At 38.9% G+C, this 18,595-nt stretch overlaps 1 protein-coding gene across 6 annotated transcripts in view; it reads left to right on the top strand.

Moving 5' to 3' along the window:
• LOC103147177 (potassium voltage-gated channel subfamily H member 7-like) overlaps nucleotides 1-18,595 on the top strand; it is a 62,044-nt gene that overhangs the window by 36,767 nt on the left and 6,682 nt on the right. For 3 of the 6 annotated variants that reach the window (XM_007565397.2, XM_007565398.2, XM_016678197.1), the window contains 7 exons: nucleotides 4,336-4,761; nucleotides 8,298-8,529; nucleotides 8,621-8,788; nucleotides 8,897-9,096; nucleotides 13,206-13,458; nucleotides 15,465-15,670; nucleotides 17,290-17,368. In XM_007565397.2, coding sequence (XP_007565459.1) covers nucleotides 4,336-4,761; nucleotides 8,298-8,529; nucleotides 8,621-8,788; nucleotides 8,897-9,096; nucleotides 13,206-13,458; nucleotides 15,465-15,670; nucleotides 17,290-17,368 — 1,564 coding nt within the window. Of the gene's footprint in view, nucleotides 1-4,335; nucleotides 4,762-8,297; nucleotides 8,530-8,620; nucleotides 8,789-8,896; nucleotides 9,098-13,203; nucleotides 13,459-15,464; nucleotides 15,671-17,289; nucleotides 17,369-18,595 lie in introns of all 6 variants that reach the window. The other 3 variants (XM_016678198.1, XM_016678195.1, XM_016678196.1) reach the window with 2 other exon arrangements.

Raw genomic sequence — 18,595 nt, 5'->3', positions numbered from 1 at the left:
GGATTGAGACCAAACACCAAGCAGTGTAAAGCGATGTATTACAAGGGGTAGGTCAGAGCTTCCTCCAAACCACAAATTCCATCTCAGTTTTGCATTTTTATCCATCACCAGTATAACGGATAGAAGACAGAAGAAGTTGACCCCTGTCTGCACTCAGACCACCTCAGATAGAGGCCGTAGACAACATCTAGAGGCAATGAGAGGGCAACCTGGTGTATCGTACTGTTTGAGAATTGATTTCAATACTACAGTTAAATGAAAATGATACACAGTTTTGTTTTGTTTTTAAGTTTGACATGTATTTTGCATTCTATTCTCCTGGTTTATTCCCATATAGAGCCACCTTTTACTTCAATTATCATATTTTCCAGGCTATAATCTAAATTGTTTGTCAGGTTGTTACTGTAAAGATGGCTGAATTCAAATGAATTTATTTAGAAAATGATTGAAAACCAATCATTTTCCTTCTCTTCAAAGTTATGGATTATAATTTGTTTTGGGCTATCATGTGAAATCTCAATAAAATGATTGAGATTTGAATTTGGACAAGTTCAAGGGGGTGTTAATGTCTTTGCCAGGCACTGTTTCTGGTATGGAGATGTACCATCAGAGAGATGGTGCTATGTTTCCATCATCTTGAGTTTAAGAGTATAATCAGTTCTCTAGAACCCATGCTGTGAAGAACACAAAGAGACAGCAGATGTCTTGAAACCAACTCTGGACTCCCGCGTTCATCTGAAGCTACGATCAAGGTTTTGAACAGACATGCTCTCTGCTGGCCTTGGCCGCCTTGCTGATTATCACAGACAGATGGAGGGTTTACCCAAGAAGCTGGTCAGCAAAGAAAGAAAAGCGCCCTCGCAGCATCCCACAATGCTTCCCAACATTTTGAACATGTCAAAATGTTTTATGTATGTTTTATGCCCACATGAACCTCAGATGCCTACTGCTGTCCAACTTTAAATTCCTTGGCTTTATCTGATCCTTGAATCCTAAGAATCATACAGTCTTTCTGACAGAAGAGCCCAAATAGACCCAAAGAAGGGGGGGAAAGCTGTTGTTCATTTGCATTTTTTTAAGCAATTAGAAACAGAAGCTTTTCATTATCCCACAAGAGTTTGAGCATAGCTAAACTAGGTACAATAAATAATTAAGGTGGTATATTTTATTTAGACAAAGATTGGCTACAACACCCTAATCTAGAGCTGTAATTCTGCCAACTATCTGGCTCCTCTCAGGGTTTCTACCAGACGGAGGGATAATGTCTCCATATATACTGATGGCTAGTGGAGTTTTAGAGAATTGTCATGTTGTCTTGAATTTGACTTGAATGATTGTTGATTGGAAGGAATTCAATCTTTAGTTTAATGTACAGAAGCTAATGAAGCTTATCTGACCTTTACCAGACTCTAAATTGTAATTCCTGTTGGACTCAAGTGTTAGGGTATTTTCCAGTAATGTCAAAATAAGAAGATGGCAGAAATTGTCTTGGAGAAGCAAATTTTGCTACTCATCAACTTGAGAATCTTGATAAGGTAAATTTTAACAGTTTGAAGACCGACAGATGACTTGCAAGAATAAAATATGATATGCAAACTCCAAAATCACCCTGAAGAGCTTCTTTCCAGACTATTATCCCGCTAAATGTTAGTTTCTAATTTTAAAAAAATTGACAGATCGAATCGTCCTTCACTAGCATGCTTTTCTTTTTAAAGAAATAATAAAATGATGATATAGATTTGCAAAATTTTGAATCTGAATGAACAAGACCTTTGAACTAATCCTTTACAATTTGGGATCAAACTAGATCTGTTTGGTGAGAATGTGTAGCGTCATGCTTAAGGGAAACTAAGCAAAAATTGTCAGGCAAAAGACTTTGTAACTGTTGGTGTTGGTGGTGGAGGATTCATGATTTGAGGTAGTTTTTCAGCAACAAGTCTTTGCGGTCGATAATTTTAGATTCTTGAGTCGGACAGCAGATTTTTCGATGCGAACAAGGAAGCCATTTTGTAAACAAGACTGAGCTGAAAATATTGTAACATAAATTTAAATCCTCTCATTTTATTGGAAGCAACGTTTTTTGGAGGAACATTTTCTGCACTAGTAAGTTGGACTTTTGATTTGAACACACTTCCTTTTCTTGTGTCAAGATTTTAGATGGACCACAAAGCACCAAATCGAACTTCTGGTAGCTTCAATTTGACAAAACAATTATGTTACTGGAATTAAAGCAGCAAGTCTGGCTCATGAAATTAGCCGTTACGCTGATTAAACATTACTCTTTCTAAAGAATGTGGAAACCTTTTTGACATTAAAATTTATAAACATGGTCTTATTTACCTTATTCCATCATTAGACCACTAACCAGTGTTTAGTGGTCCAACAGTACCAATAAACATTGAAAACATAAAAATACTCCATAAGAAAGCAATATAATCAGTTATTGCTACTAAAATTGGTCCTTCAAGCAGTGTTGACTACATCTGGGATTCTTAAATGATTTTAGTACATGCTGACAGAGCAAATTATTTTGATGTTCACATTTCATATCATGAAGGACTTGGAAAACTGTCCTTTCTTTTTCCCTTAACTTAGATTTTCCTGCAGCTAAACATTGAGTTGGATCACAATCAAAATAGGCATTTTACACTCCAACCTTTAATAAAGTGGAAGTTTGATGAATAATAGAACACATTCACTTTGTCTGTCCTTTGGTTTCTGATTGATTTCAAAGGTTATTCCACACAGAGGGTAATAGCTTTTGACCCTGTCCAGCGCTCAGGATGGAGAACTTTCTAATGGCCATTTCAGTTAATAACACTTCAGCTGCCTTGGTGCTATACATCATCCCTCTTCTCCATCGACCTTTCTGCCTTTATAATCACTGAGATTATAAAGGTGGCCAGGAATAAGATAAGGAAACATCCGAAGATGATGAATGCCAAATATATTCAGTTTCAATTCCCAGCTTTATCACTCACAGTAACTGTGTCTCTGTCCTTCTGGTCCTCATATGTCCCAATCCTCTCTGTCTGTGATCCTTCCTTGGACTTCCATAATTACTGCTGAAGGAGTCGATGCCTGAGGATTACTTAGGAAACTTAAATGAATAGCCGTTTCCCCTACTTGAGCAAATTATTACCTCAAACCAAATGAGAATGTCAGGTGAAACTGATCATGTTGATGTTAGGAGTTACTAGGGTAAATATTACAACTACAAAGATGGTCATATTGTCTGATAATTACACCTTTGTCTTTCATGCAACCTTCCAGATACAGAGTCTTGCTACCATATTGATACTCCTTGAACTTTCCCACATTTTGTCACCTGAATGCCTGGTATTGCAATTGAATGCATTACACCACTACAAAGTGGTGCATAACCGTGAAGTGGAAGGGAAATGACTTTCAACATTTTGGAGGAAAAAATGCGACAAGATATGTCATTTATATTCGTCTCCCTTTGACACTTCTGAACAAAATCAGTGCCTTAAGAAGTCGCCTTATTGATTATAAGTAAGTTTTCTGCGCTCCGTGGCATTTTGATCAAATGCTGACTTTTCTTCAGTTTTTTTAATCCATTCTTGGAGATTGAACCATATTGGATAGAAATTCTATTGGATAGAAAAGTTCCTCCCACAGCGTCATACTCTGCCACAACTTGAAAAAAACCTTGAAAAGCCTCTGTGACTCAGTGTGCCAAAAAGAAAGTAAAATGTCTTTTCATATTTTTGGAAGATCATTAAAACATCTAGAACATGTGTACATTTCATTTTTATTCATGTTTTTACAAACTCATTTTTATGTAAAAAAAGAAATCTGAAAACATTTTGATATCCAAGGTACTCCCACAAAAACAATCTTCAAGGTGGAATTTTTTTGACTTGATTGAAATGGTATAAGTACTTTTGCAAGTCAATGCACAGCTGGAAACTGAAAGATATGTGATGCTTATATAACGGTTACTCAGGAGCAGCTGGATCAGGAATAGCTTATTCTGTCTGTCTAATATGTTAACATTTCAGCTGCAGCCGCCTCACTCGAAGCATTTTTTAATCTTTTACTTAACAGATGATTTATATAAGCATCATGCCTAGAATATTTTGCTTGCCAGATCATTTTTAATTTGCATTTTTCCTGCACACCATATATACCCCTGTGAGATTCCTCATGAAGAAATGTCTTAACCTTTTATTTTTCTGTCCAAACTCTTGCAGTTACTTGTCAGCTATTTTTTTTGTTTTGTTTTGTTATATTTGTGGAAACTCTGGTGCAAACAATTGACTCTAATAAGAAATCATTGCAACAAATTGATAAGTGATAGTTTCTCCTCAGGTTCTGTCTCTGGGTGCAGACGTGCTGCCTGAGTATAAGCTCCAGACTCCACGCATAGACAAATGGACCATCCTCCATTACAGCCCCTTCAAAGCAGTGTGGGACTGGCTCATCCTGCTGCTGGTCATCTACACCGCCATTTTCACCCCCTACTCTGCTGCCTTTCTCCTCAACGACCTGGAGGAGCAGAAACGACGGGTGTGCGGCTACTCCTGCTCTCCGCTGAACGTGGTCGACCTCATAGTGGACATTATGTTCATTGTGGACATCCTAATAAACTTCAGAACCACTTACGTCAACTCCAATGAGGAAGTGGTGAGCCATCCGGCCAAGATTGCCATCCATTACTTTAAAGGCTGGTTCCTCATAGACATGGTGGCGGCCATCCCGTTCGACCTGCTCATCTTTGGCTCAGGGTCAGATGAGGTGAGAACAGACAGAGGCTGGTTAGTAAACAACCAGAGATTATGTTGATTTTTCTATTTGTTTTTTCGCTACATTTTTACAGCAATTTTCTCAACCACAGTTCTTATGACCTTTACTGAGTTGATGTATGTATTAATGGTAGCACAACCCACATTAACAGATGTTACAAACACAGCAGGACTGAAACGATTAATCAGATTGATCGTGATGAATTGATTAAGAAAAGTAAACTAATGTATTGATACAGGCTCACAAAAGGCATTGAAAAGGGAGTCCACATTAACCTCTGGCCTAAACCGACCACCAAACGTTTCTACTTCATGTATCCTGGCTCATTCGTTGTAACATTGATGGCTCTGAGCTGTAATCTTAAGCAGTTAGCCTCCTAAATCAATCTGACACTCAGCTGTCAAATCTGCTTCCCTCTAATATTTTTCAAGAGTCAGACAGCAGAGCCTCAAAGAAATCAGTTAAAAGGTCTCTGTCTTCTGCTGGCAACTCTGCAGCAGAGAAACTATTCTGCTCATGAATGTCTGAGGGGGACGAGTCAGCAAATTATCTGACTGTAAGAGAGCAATTAAGAGTGTTAAGGTTCTCGCATATCAACTGGAAAAGGCATGAATGCTTTGTTCTGAGCCATTTAACCTGAAAATTATATCAACATTTCACTTAATTTACCTCAATATTGTATTATTAATAGTTATTAGAAATACAATAAGAGTCAGAGTTAAGATAAGATAATCCTTTATTAGTCCCACAAGTGTAAAATTTACGCTGTGATAGCGAAAGGTGGACAGAACAGTAACAGAAATGGAAAACAGAATTTAAAAACTTTAATTTGACATATTTAACTAATTTTATATATATAATTAGGAAAGAAAAATACTTTAGGCACTCCAATAATTCATTTTAGCCGTAGCTATGACTTTGCAGATAATGTCATTAATGAGGCTGTTTTTATTATCTTTCTCCAGCCTTAAACTGCTTTGATAAGAGTATGTTTTTTTTAATCTCTTGCTTATATTTTCAAGTCAAGGCAAAATAAGGCATTTGATTAAAATGCCAGATTCTGCTGCACATATTTTGGCTCTCCCTCAAGCACAGAACACATTGCGATTGCTGCTTGTAGAAGGAAATGTCAACCATTTGATTCTCGGTCATAATTTGCAATTAGCTATGTGATCCTTGGCAGGAGTCCATAGCCAGGGGGCCGGAGTGAGTGGAAGGTGTTGGGAAAAAACAAAAAAGACGACGACAACTGGCATGATGATGCTGGATGACTTGTGGAGTGACAGAATGTGTGTTCCCGTTGTGTTCTAAGCACACTGTCAAAATGCAGAGAATGACAAGACGGGATGTATTTTTAGCTCCTCCAATCACCAGCAGCAGCTAAAAATAGCACCTCCATGAAGATGTTGCTTTTCAGCTTTTTATACAGCAGCTTGAAATATATTTAGACATTTTATGCACCTTTTGTTGCCTGGAAACAACACGTGACATGTGACTCTTGTGTGTTTTTGGTTTTATTGCTCAGCTATGACAAGATAATTTGAAGCGTCTTCTAACAGGGTCGCCTTTGATGGTCTAAAAAAGGCTTTTAGCATTGCAGGCTGGCAGATTGGGAAAGAAATTTTGTGGCGATAAATTTCCCTACAGGACTCACCGGCATCCATCCCTTATTTCCCTATCAATGCTACCTCCTGATCCATTGTTATGTTTTCAATAACAGATTCATATAGACGGTGTCTTCTCTCTACCTTCTCTGAATAACCAGAAACCTAAAATAACTGACAAACTAAAGCTAATCATTGAGTAAAGAAAACGTCAAACTTTACTGACTATCTTTAACTTTTCAACCTCTTTACTCTAAGTATTTTTGATAAGTCACTCTATAGACAATGTGAACATCATGAGACAGGAAGCCTCTAAGTGGAACATGATTGGACTCTATAAAAAAGCATCATATCCAACTGTGGATCAAAGTAGTTATTATATATTTTATTGGCAGATCAGGTTGCTTCCTCTCCACCTTTAGAAATTGACAGGAAACAAAATTATGCCATCTCCCTGAGAGCGATATGCTCAGTTGGGCTACGCTGGTTTTATGATGTCTCCTAGATAAGATGACGCTTGGTCATTAAGAGCATTACATGACTCTAATTTCCACTCGGGGTGTTACAGGAAGCAGCATTATAAAAGTTAAAATAAAGTGAAACCGCATGTCAGGGAGGCGATCTGGTTACTTGACTGATGTCATTTTGCAAGATTCTGCCACCGAAATGCTTGACGATTTGAATGCTCAAATCAGAGTCACTCCAGTCATTTGTAACGCTGGTAGACAGAAACCACAAGCTTCAGTCAATCTTGACAAACAAGATGTCAATAGACCTTGGTTTTCAAATATTTTACTCCATTTCTAATTTGATTTGGTCTTAAATCCGACATGATTTTCAGTTACCACACTCAGGTTCTCAGCCAACACTCTGCATGTGGTGGATGCGCGCCGCGTCTTCTGTCCAGGTCACTCCGTCAGCTGCGCTACACCTAAGGCGGTGCATGCTCACAGATAATGTGCACTAGATAATTTAGGCCTCATCTGTTTCTATATGACTCATTCGCTGCTCAGTGAGTTGTCAGCACCAAGGGCAGATTCTGCTGGCAGAATGCAACGCAGTGGATGAGGGAGGAGATTTCAGGGTGAGATTGGTCGGATGCAGGTTCTGTAACAGACCTATCAGGAAAAAAAACACTCCAACAGAAATTCAATCATCCGTCTATAATACTGACCGCTTTAATCTTTTGCAATAATCTGTTATATTTACTCTTGCATGCACATGAGGTGTAATTAAACAAGCATAGATGTGAAGAAGCCCTGCTATTGCCGGAGACGGTGGATTACTGATTTCCCCCAGGATATTAGTGTAATTGTCAGGCGTGATAAGGAGTGGTAGGAACAATTAGCTTTCTTTCTTTTTGTGTTTGCAACTGCATGACACTAATAGATTGGGACGAAGTGTCATAACTGTACTGTATACCCCTCCACCCACCCAACCAACTCCACTTTGTTCACATTGTCTGTTATTTAAGCAGGCTGGGGTACGCTGAAGCATGGGGTTACAGAGCAGGACACCCACAAACAGAAATGTTGCAATAAAAGCAAGCAAATCCTGTCTTTCTCCTCTCACTCTGCAAAAGTGCACACATTCCTTTAACTTTGTCACATTACAACCACAAATGTAAAGGTATTTTATTGGATTTTTGAAAATAAATACTTAGTGCCATTAGTGTCCTTTTTTGAGTCAAAGGCCACAATTAGAAAACTGAATATACTGCAAGAAATGCCTTCAAATGTTCAGACTTGTTGGTGTTGTAGGAGAGATATTGGGACTGTACACTGTTTACAAAAAGACACAGCAGACTAGGGAGCATAAAGATAAAGAAATTAAGACAATACAACCACACAATAAAAGGGAAAACGTCAACTTTTTTGATCATTTTTCCATATATCTGAGTCTCTTTTGCTTTGTTTTTTCCAGACCACCACTCTGATCGGCCTGCTAAAGACGGCCCGTTTGCTCCGCCTGGTGCGAGTTGCTCGTAAGCTGGACCGCTACTCAGAGTACGGTGCCGCTGTTCTCATGCTGCTCATGTGTATATTTGCCCTAATCGCCCACTGGTTGGCCTGCATCTGGTATGCAATTGGCAATGTGGAAAAGCCTTACCTGGAGCATAAGATCGGCTGGCTGGACAATCTCGGCGTGTCAATAGGTACTTTCTGGTAATACAACCTTCACCACACAGTTAAAATGCACAATCAAATAAAACTCCTCGATGTTGTCATTTTTTTTTCCTCCTTAAGGAAAGAAATATAACTACAGTGACCCCAGCTCAGGCCCTTCCATCAAAGATAAGTACGTCACAGCTCTTTACTTCACCTTCAGTAGTCTGACCAGTGTGGGCTTTGGGAACGTCTCCCCCAACACCAACTCTGAGAAGATCTTTTCCATCTGTGTCATGCTCATTGGATGTAAGTTACCATGCTTTTTCCTAAAGTTTCATTTATTCACTTGCGTATTCAACCCTCAGTTTATGCACCTACCGGTATTCATCACTGAACTTTGGGTTCGTTTGCCAGCTCTAATGTATGCCAGCATCTTTGGGAATGTGTCTGCCATCATCCAGAGGTTGTACTCTGGCACGGCCCGCTATCACCTCCAAATGCTGCGAGTCAAAGAATTCATCCGCTTCCATCAGATCCCCAACCCGCTCAGACAGAGGCTGGAGGAGTATTTCCAACACGCGTGGACATACACCAATGGCATCGACATGAATATGGTAGGAGTTGGAGTGTTTTGGTTTGTTACGTTTACAAAGAGAAATACAAAGAGTTTGTTTTTGCTTCCCATTGTTCCTTCTCTCTCTCCTCCAGTTTCATTTGTGAGTTGGATGTTTTGAACCCAGTTTTTGCTGAATGTCAACTAGCCTGTCCTGAACAGTGCTCTTACCAAATCAGTGTGATGTTCCCTTGCAATGTCATTGGCATAGTATAATGTTTTCATTTGTTATACCACTCAGTGTTCAGTCATAGCCACATTTGAAACAAAACTTTGGATTCAGGCAGTAACTCGGCTTTACTTATCATGATGATGCTCACGGTACTTATACAAGTTTGTCTTTTCCATGTCTGCCATGTCAAATGGATTGACCCCGCCACTCTGGTAAGAGCAGGAGGTACATGTGCTAACTCACCTCATGTTTCTCTCTGTCCTTCAGTGGTAGATCTTATGTGTATCACAGTTGTAGTGGAATGCTTCGAGTATTTTTGTACTTTTTGATATTTTTTTTTTGTTTAATTTGCTGTATTTTTCATTGTTGCCCCAGATATGCACGTTACTAAAAGCCATATTTTTGTCACTTCAGTCACATTACCTAAGGTGCGTTTCGACTGCAAGTACCAAATTTATTGGTCACTGACAACAAGTTTGTCAGTGACCAAAGCTATATTTTAAGGTTTTAAACTATGAGTATAATGTTTTATCTGCATATTTTGAGATGCAGATAAAATCATCTCAACCTGCCTTGCATTGGATATTATTAAGAGTTTAAGTGCATCAGAGTCGGTCTTTACATGGAGACACATTTTTCTGCTTAATTGGTTTAGGATCAAAAGTTAATATCTGTAAAATGAATTGGAAATCTATTTTCTACAAAGTTATCAGTTATTTCACATGTTTACAAAACAGACTTTTGTAAACATCAATGGTGGTTGTAGCCACCGTTGGGAGAGCTTTTGATTATAGCTCCACGGCTGTAAAGCAGCCTTCTGTTATTTGTATCATAAGCAGTTATCCTTTTCATAAACATCTGTTAGCTACATTTAATTCTGTTTGAGTTTAATCCGTTATTGGTGTTACTGAAAAGGCGATCCATCTTTTCAGATGATTAGAGCTGCAGGTTTTAAGTGGTTCTGAGAGAGAGGGGTTCTGGGTAGGAAACAGTCGAAACACAGCTTACACTGTAAATTCACTGTTCAGAGCATGTCTTTGTAAAAAAAATACAAAACACCCATAACAGTAATTGTCCTAAATAGGCCAACTAATAAGTCTATCACTGATGGGCTTGCATGTGGCCTGAAGGAGGTGCTTTCTGCATGAAGTCTGTGTATCCATACACAACCCCATGATATTCATTGGATATCAGAGACAGAGTGAGTCATGCCTAGAAGAGTGGGCACTGCCTCGCCTTCCACTGCCAGGTTTCCCTCCCACTGTGGGACACTTGGCTGTGGACGCTGTGGTGGCACCTGCGTTTGCCAAATGTTGTTCAGTCTTTCTTTTTCAAATCCAAAGCTTTTTTTTTTTTTCTTTTATATACATATTTTTTGGTAACGAGCAACAAAAGGTTTGTTAGAGCCAGAAAATCAGTTGAGGCAACATTTCTTTTGCGCTGCTCGTCTTACCGGCACATTGAGTTTTAGATGTGAAAACAACAGAGAGAAGAATTGTGTTTACTCATTTGAACTGTCACTTACGTGTCCCCAAGAAGTGTTTTTGTTTTTCCTTTGCCTTCCAGCATCTGATAACGTGGTGCTTATTTACAGTCAGCTCAAGCTGTCCGAGGAATATTAGTTGTTTTGTGTTCTCTGTAGTTTTGTCTTTAAATAAATGGTAAGTGTACTATAAGTTACCGTGTAAAAAAGTCCATGTAAAAAAGCAAAAGCAAAAAATTATTCAAACTAAAACTGCTGTATTTTACAGGCTAACCTCCTAAGAAGAGTTTTTAAGATGATTTGTGATTTTATTGATATTCTTTGAACCTTTTCTGATTTTATTACATTGCAGACACAAATTTATTGTTTGGATTTTTGTGCTACACCAACATAAAGTAAATACTTTGTAGAACTACATCTACCAGCTTTTTGGGACTGACTCTAGATCAGTGTTTTTCAACCTTTTTTGAGCCAAGGTACATTGTTTTAATTGAAAAAATCACGAGGCACACCACCATCCAAAAATGTAAACAAAGATACTCTGTAGCCGCCTATATTACATATATAGCCATTCTTATCAAAGTGTCTTGAATAGGAATCAAATAAACACAAAAATTTATTTTTATCATATTTTACATTTCTTATTTCAAACTGCACTTAACATGTCCACTTCAAAAATACACCTGAACACTTGAACAGTGCCACAACACTGTCGTGTGTGATGCATGAATGTAGTAATTCTCGTTTTAATGTAAAATGCTCTGTACCTACTGCCATCTAGTGGTAAGAAAATTACATGATTACGCTGCTAGTCGCTTCGACAGCAAAGACACTCAAAGATGGCATTATTTGCAGATAATTAATTCGCTTTCAAGAAATCTTTTAAGACCAATTACCGTATTTTCCGGACTATGAGCGCACCATACTATAAACCGTACCTTCACATTTTTTGAAACCCCCCCCTCCCCGGAAACTTGCATATATAAGCCACACCGGGCTACAGGCAGCTGGTATCTCTGCTGCTCTCGGTTTCCCATAGGGACCCAGCAGAGGGCAGCAGAGGGCTGCGTCCTAATAACTGCTGGATATATTAAGGACGCAGTTCTCCGTCTCCAAATCCAGTTTTGTTCACGTCCAGTTTACGTGCAGCGGCTTTATTTCCCTTCTGTACTGCCAGATCGATACTCCTGAACTTAGAAGCTGCATCATATGAGTTTGAAAGCATTTCTCTGTCGTGCCTGCTGCTAGCATGTGCTTGTTCTACATGAAAAATAGCGCTTTCTTCTTTGATTTGCAATTTTGACTTCCAATGATTCACTTCCTGCCAAAGCGCCCCCTGGTGGTTGAAGAAAAATCCACAGAAAAGTCGCATGTTCAAAGTGTAGGGAAAAAGTAGTGGCTTATATCCGGAAAATACAGTAGGTGAAATTGGATAATTTCCACGACACACCTGACGATCACTCACGGTACACTAGTGTGCCGCAGCACAGTGGTTGAAAAACACTGGTCTAGAGGCTAAAATACTATGTTTTTTAAATAATTGGCAAGATTATACTGTATTCTACTTGAGGATATTAGTGCCATTTCAGATTTTTTTTTTTGTAGAGTAATTTTCCATCTGAACAGACAGGAATTTTGAGATTAATATCAGAAACTTTCTGAAAACGTGGAAATTTCTGAATTTGAAAAGTCCAAATTTTGCCTCTGATTTTGGTATTAATCCCACAAATCTATGAGAAGATTGAAAAGTCAAAACATATGGGCCTTTGGGAATTTTCTGAGTTTCAAAAGTAGAAAATGTTCAACTTTTCAAACTCTGAAGTTTCCTTGTGTTTTCTAGAAAATTTCAGAGATTTTTTGATGAAAACGTACTTTATTTTTTATCTCCAGTGGTCCTGATATGCCGGCATAGTATTCTTTGGTCAACCCTGACCAGAATCTTACAGATTTGCATTTGGGAAGATAACAATTAAACAAAAAGAAACAAGTTCACTTCACATTTATTCATTACCTTGTTTGTCTGTCGCATAAAATCCATTATAAAATACACAATGTTTGTGTTTGTAATTTGATAAAATATGTAGGGGTTCAAGTGTTAGTTCTTTTCATGTACATGTTAAGATTTAACTTTCAAATAGAGAACATTATTCAATCTGTGCTGTCGTTTAAATGAATCTGTAAATGTTCTGTCTTGTCCGCTCTAACGTTCTCTAAAAACTCTGTGAAGGAGCTTGTGTTTTTTTTTTTGCTTTGTTTTGTTGTTTTTTATAACTGTGCGGTTTAGGTTTTGAGAAGAAGGGGAGAACACACGTGGCAACTGTAGCAAATTTCTCTGGAAAAACTTTTCAAATTGACATGCAAACATCAGCCTGAACGAAAATCACACAAGAAAGTCGCAGTTTGAAAACACTTCCGCAGCCATTCACACGTTCTTTGACCTTTAACTCCTTCCCAGGTGCTGAAGGGTTTCCCAGAGTGCCTGCAGGCGGATATCTGCCTCCACCTGAACAAGAGCCTCCTCCAGGAGTGCAAGGCGTTCCGCGGGGCCACCAAGGGCTGCCTCCGCGCCCTGGCCATGAGGTTTAAGACCACCCACGCGCCCCCTGGAGACACGCTGGTCCACAGTGGAGACGTGCTCACGGCGCTCTACTTTGTGTCGCGCGGCTCCATCGAGATCCTGAAAGATGACATCGTGGTAGCCATTCTAGGTGAGTTGATGCTTTATCTTCAAACCCCGGCAGCACTTTTTAATGATGTATGACAGAGTATCAGTGCCACTGTAGATAGAACAAAAATAAAGGGTGAAGGTCCTCCCAAAAATCAAAGTTTTCTAGAAAAACCACAGGATTTTCAGAATTTCAAAAGTGGAAAATGTTTGACTTTTGGAAATTTTCTTTTTTAAAAGTCAACAATTGTATTTTTTTCTCCATTGTTTTTTTTTTAATATCTATTCGAAACAGAAGAATTACTCTTGAAAATAGGTAATCAGTACAGTAACTGGGTTGCTTTCTTGAAGAAGTGGCTACTAACTAATTACTAACTAGTTCCACGTAACTTGAAAAAACACCAACAGCATTTCATATCTCAAATAAACCAACTATTCAGTTTGTTTGAGTATTTTTCTGGGTTTTTGTGTATGTTTGGTGTGTAATCATGAAACAAGAGGAAATAAAAATGCAATTTACAAAATCTTTTCCAAAAAACTGTAAAGTTGTGCACGGATAAATCAAACCCTGTACATCCAGTTACCTTTACAGCTTATCTAACTCGCCCCTCATTTCTCTGCTTCTTCCCGTCATGATGACTCTGCATTAGTTACAAAGTGTGCTTGCTGCAACTGAATCACTGGTTATAGTGGCGTCACCCACACAGACAGACTCATAATTCAGAAATTAAAGTAGAAATGCACATGGTTTTTAATTAGCCTTGTTAATGAGTCACTGTGAAGCATCAAAAGAAGAACAAATTGACGGTCCCATCAGTGTAGGCTGCTTAGCTTTGAACTCCCGTCTTTTTAGCACTAAGTGCAGATGGCTATGTTGCGCTGCGATACGACTGGGTTCGCTGGCGTTTTGTGTAAAGTTCCCCAAGATGAAGTGAACAGAAGAGAGTGGGGGCGGACACATAATGGAATGAAAGTAACAGGAAATTCAGTGTGTTTGGTAATGGAGGGAAAAAAGAGCCAGGCTGCAGATAGAGACAGATAAAAATAGAAGGTAGGAAGAAGAAGAAATGATGATGAAAGTAAAATGACAGAAGATAAAAAGGTTCGAGAGATATTTTGTGTGTGTGTGTGTGTGTGTGTGTGCGTGTGTGTGTGAGATTGTCTCTATGTTGGGATGCCAAGCATGACCACAGCTGCAGCTGAAGCACAAATTGCTATCGACATCTTCCAGATATAATTAGAGCATTTTTCATTTGCTCTCCTTTCCCCTCATCCCATAAAACCAGCAGGTGTATTCCACTTTACGAGTTCTCTCTCCTCACAACGTAGTCCCAGTCTGAAGCTGTAATGAAATGCCTCCAGTGCCCAAACTGGTTTTCTAATTCGGTTTCCACTACCAAACAGTAGGTTTTCAGATACTGAAACTAGTTATATTCTCCAGTTACTTTCACCATGTTAGCAATATAACAAACACAGATCAATAACCTGAATAAAGTCTGATTACCATCAATATTTATATTAAAATGTCATGAAGTTCTCATTATTTACTAGCATTGAATAGATCTACTTTAATAACCACTGGATTTAAAAACCTAATTTGTAACTTTTTAATTAAAGGAGTTACAACAATGTTTAATATTTTCTTTTGGGATCAATAAAGTGTTTGTGAATTAAATTGAATTTAGACAAAAGTGACGACTGAAAAACTTTCTTTCTCTTAGCTGCTAACAGCTCATGAAAACACATTTAAAATTAGAGTACTACAATAAAAAACATATACAAAAAACAGAAATGTGGTTTCCATTAAAAGCCTGTGTAATACCTGCTTAAAGGTTATTTTAAAAAGATATTTTAATCTGACAAATGAGACTCATCGGAACGTATTTTCTAACTTACAAAGTGAGGTTTCTGCACCTCTACCATCGGTTTCTGCGGAAAACTTGAACCACATCCCTCCTCCTCATGTGATCAACAACCAGGAGTGATGATAAGTGTGTCCTGACTCGTGTTTCTTTATCTTTTACGTTTGTCCTCCCGCGCGCTCTCCAGGTAAAAACGACATCTTTGGTGAGATGATCCACCTGTTCGCCAAGCCGGGGAAGTCGTGCGCGGACGTCCGCGCGCTCAGCTACTGTGACCTGCACACCATCCAGAGGGAGGAGATCCTGGAGGTGCTCGACATGTACCCGGAGTTCGCCGACCACTTCTTCACCAACCTGGAGCTGACCTTTGATCTCCGGGATGAAAACGCGAAGGTAGCCAGCATGAAGGTGAAACCAGCGACCTGAAGATGGTCTGATCGAAGAGATTCAAAGGGATTTGAGGCCTTTGAAGTAAAAACCACTGATTCTGCTTTACTTTAAAAGACCATTGACTGGAATGAAAGCTTTTCTTGATTAATTCTGCTTAGCCCCTCTTTACTTGATTCAGTCATTCTCTTCGGAAACGTTTTCGCTGAGTTGGACTTTTTTCTTTTCACTGCTGCTTTACTGGAAGACAGAGACAGAGGGAGCATGTTAGTCTGCATTACTGTGTCGTTTTATCTTTTAACTAGAGAGCTGGCACGCAGGTCGTAGTTGTCTTCGGTTATTTATTTAAAGAGGGCCGAGGAGATCAGACACATGAGAAACACGGTGAGATTACGGTGAAAACAGGACAGACATGGTGACCTAACGACACCGGACACAGTTCCTGTTACTCACTTTAAAACCCAAAAGGTCACAACCTGTCCACGTTCTGCAGGATAAAGACACTCGGACAAGTTAAGCCTTTAAATATTTTGTCATGGCACAACCACAAACTTTAATGTATTTCATTGGGATTAGTTCCAAAACTGGTATTCTGAACAGTGTGGTGTACTTTTATGCCAATAAAAAAAAGCTAATAGCCTTAAAATTGACTTAATCTTAGTGTTGAGGTTGTTGGGTTAATGTGCAGCTGTGATTGTATCTGATTTTAGTTTAGATTTAGAAACAATGACTCAAGGTGTTTCAGTATGAATGAACTAATCTAATTATTTTTTTACTTTTTCTTGTGAAAAGACAGAATTAATATAAAGTTTTAAATGGAAAGTAACATTAGGAGGACTTGTTCTCTGTAGTTGTTCTCCAACATTCTCTCCAAGCACTTTTTTTTTTATTTTTTAGTGTCATTAAGCATTCAGGTGTTAAAGGTTGTTCATCGACAGCAAGATGCTTTCTGCAGATCCTCAGAGATGAACTTGTTTTTCTCCATAAAGGAAAAATGTCCCTTTTTCAGCATGAATTATAATTTCCAACCATAAATCATCACCTCTAAGATCGAGCTCCTCATAACACAGATATACAAGATTTAACTTTTAATGTTTTATTTGCACTTTGAGTTGTGCTGACATACAGCTCATCAAGAGTTTTAATGAAAAACGATTAGGCTCAAAAATATTATGTTTTTTTTATAAAAAGAATTCATTTTATTTGTTGTTTTGTGTTTAAATGTCTTCCTGTTTCTATGTTAAATGTTTTGTATTTTTTATCAAATTACTTGAAAATTGTCTCAAAACACTGTGAGACTGGTGACCTGTCCAGGTTGACCCCGCCTCTCGCCCGGAACGTTAGCTGGAGAGGCACCAGCACCCCTCCTGAAGGGTGTAAAGAAAATGGATGAATGTCTCAAAACAACGTCGTCAATTCTCGCAATAACTTTTTTAACAATCTATCGTCCAGAATAATGTATCCTAACAGACCCAGCAGTACTTTGTGTTGGTCTCTGCATAAATTCCCACCGTAGCACACTGATGACGTGGTTTTTCCATGAAATATTGTAATAAAGTTTTAAAAGTCGAGTGTTTTTGCTGGGCAGAAGGTTTGAACCTGACCACATGTTCCCTGCTGTGCAGACGACCTACCCCAGTGACCCTAACATGGCGGACGTGAAGAGCCGCAGACGGGTTTCATACAAGAGGAAATCCTCCACAGGTAAACCTGAATAATTCTACAAATCTGAAAATAACTGCAAAGATTACAAGAAAAAAAAAAACTTAACATATTATTATCAGAATTGAAGTTAGCGCTCCTAATGTGACTAAATGTGGTAAACGTCCTAATAGATCAACACTCTGGGATTTAAACGGATCTTTGAGTTTATTTTCTTGTTCTTTCACTGTTCTGGTCTCTTGATCTCTAACTGGACGTCTAAACTTCTCTGCTGGCTCAACTCATCCAAAATATCAACATGGAACCCAGATAGTAGGTCAGAGTCTCATCTTCAAAGTTCACAGGATAAAGTTTCTGACCTTCTATTGCACAGCTGTTATCAACAAGCTACGTTCGCTTTGACAAACTTTACTTTAGGAAGAATTACTCCATAGGCTTGAGAACCCACATGGGTGTTTAAACATCAGTCGGTGTTTTTTGTGGCCACAAGCATGTGTTGATCATCAGGACATCTGTTGTAACAAGGACATTTCCCTGCACCTGTGCACCCAGAACAGGTGGAGCCGAGTCAAAAAAAGACGCTCCTCTGTGGGCCTAAAAATGGTTCAGCACACCGAGGCCTGCAGCACACCGCTCACCTCCCCCGTTAGCAGGTCAGAGCTGCAACATGAGCTAGGCTGGCTGAACACCGGCATCATGTGGAGTTGTTCTCACTCCAGACTGTCCTCAGCTAAAACAAGCAGCTGGTTTTCCACCTACTGTTATCCATTACACTGTAATCTTCACATTTGTAAGTTATTCCAGGGGAAAGTAAAACCTGCGCAAGCTATGAATGTGTCATAGCTGAGATGTGTAGTATTTTTCTATGTAGTTTTTTTTTTTTCCTTACCAAATTTAGCTTCAGTCAGAGCGGTATTGATTTTGACTTAAAATGAAATATTACCATTGTTAGTAATTTTTCTGAGTTTTGTTCTGTCAAAATGTTGACATTTTGCCTAGAAATCCAATATGGCTGCCAGACATTACTTATTTCTCCATTTTTAAGAGGTTTAGTAAAGTCTGACTGCATTTCAAAATGGCCGCCTGTGAAGACTGACGAAGCTCCGTCTCCGTTAGCGTTTGGTTGAAAACAAAGCAGCAGTTTTTAAGACTAATAGATCCTGCGCTCCTAAGTGACACTATTGTGTTGGTGTTGCTGATGACATCACTTCAGTCGGTTCTGCAGACTCTCAGCAGTCAGAAGATTAGAGTCAGAGGAATTTGTTAGAC

The sequence above is a fragment of the Poecilia formosa genome, unplaced genomic scaffold, assembly GCF_000485575.1.
Source record: "Poecilia formosa unplaced genomic scaffold, Poecilia_formosa-5.1.2 Scaffold175, whole genome shotgun sequence".
NCBI classification, from domain to species: Eukaryota; Metazoa; Chordata; class Actinopteri; order Cyprinodontiformes; family Poeciliidae; genus Poecilia; species Poecilia formosa.
The sequence above is the reverse complement of the archived record's forward strand: the minus strand, read 5'-3'. Positions and strand labels throughout refer to the sequence as shown.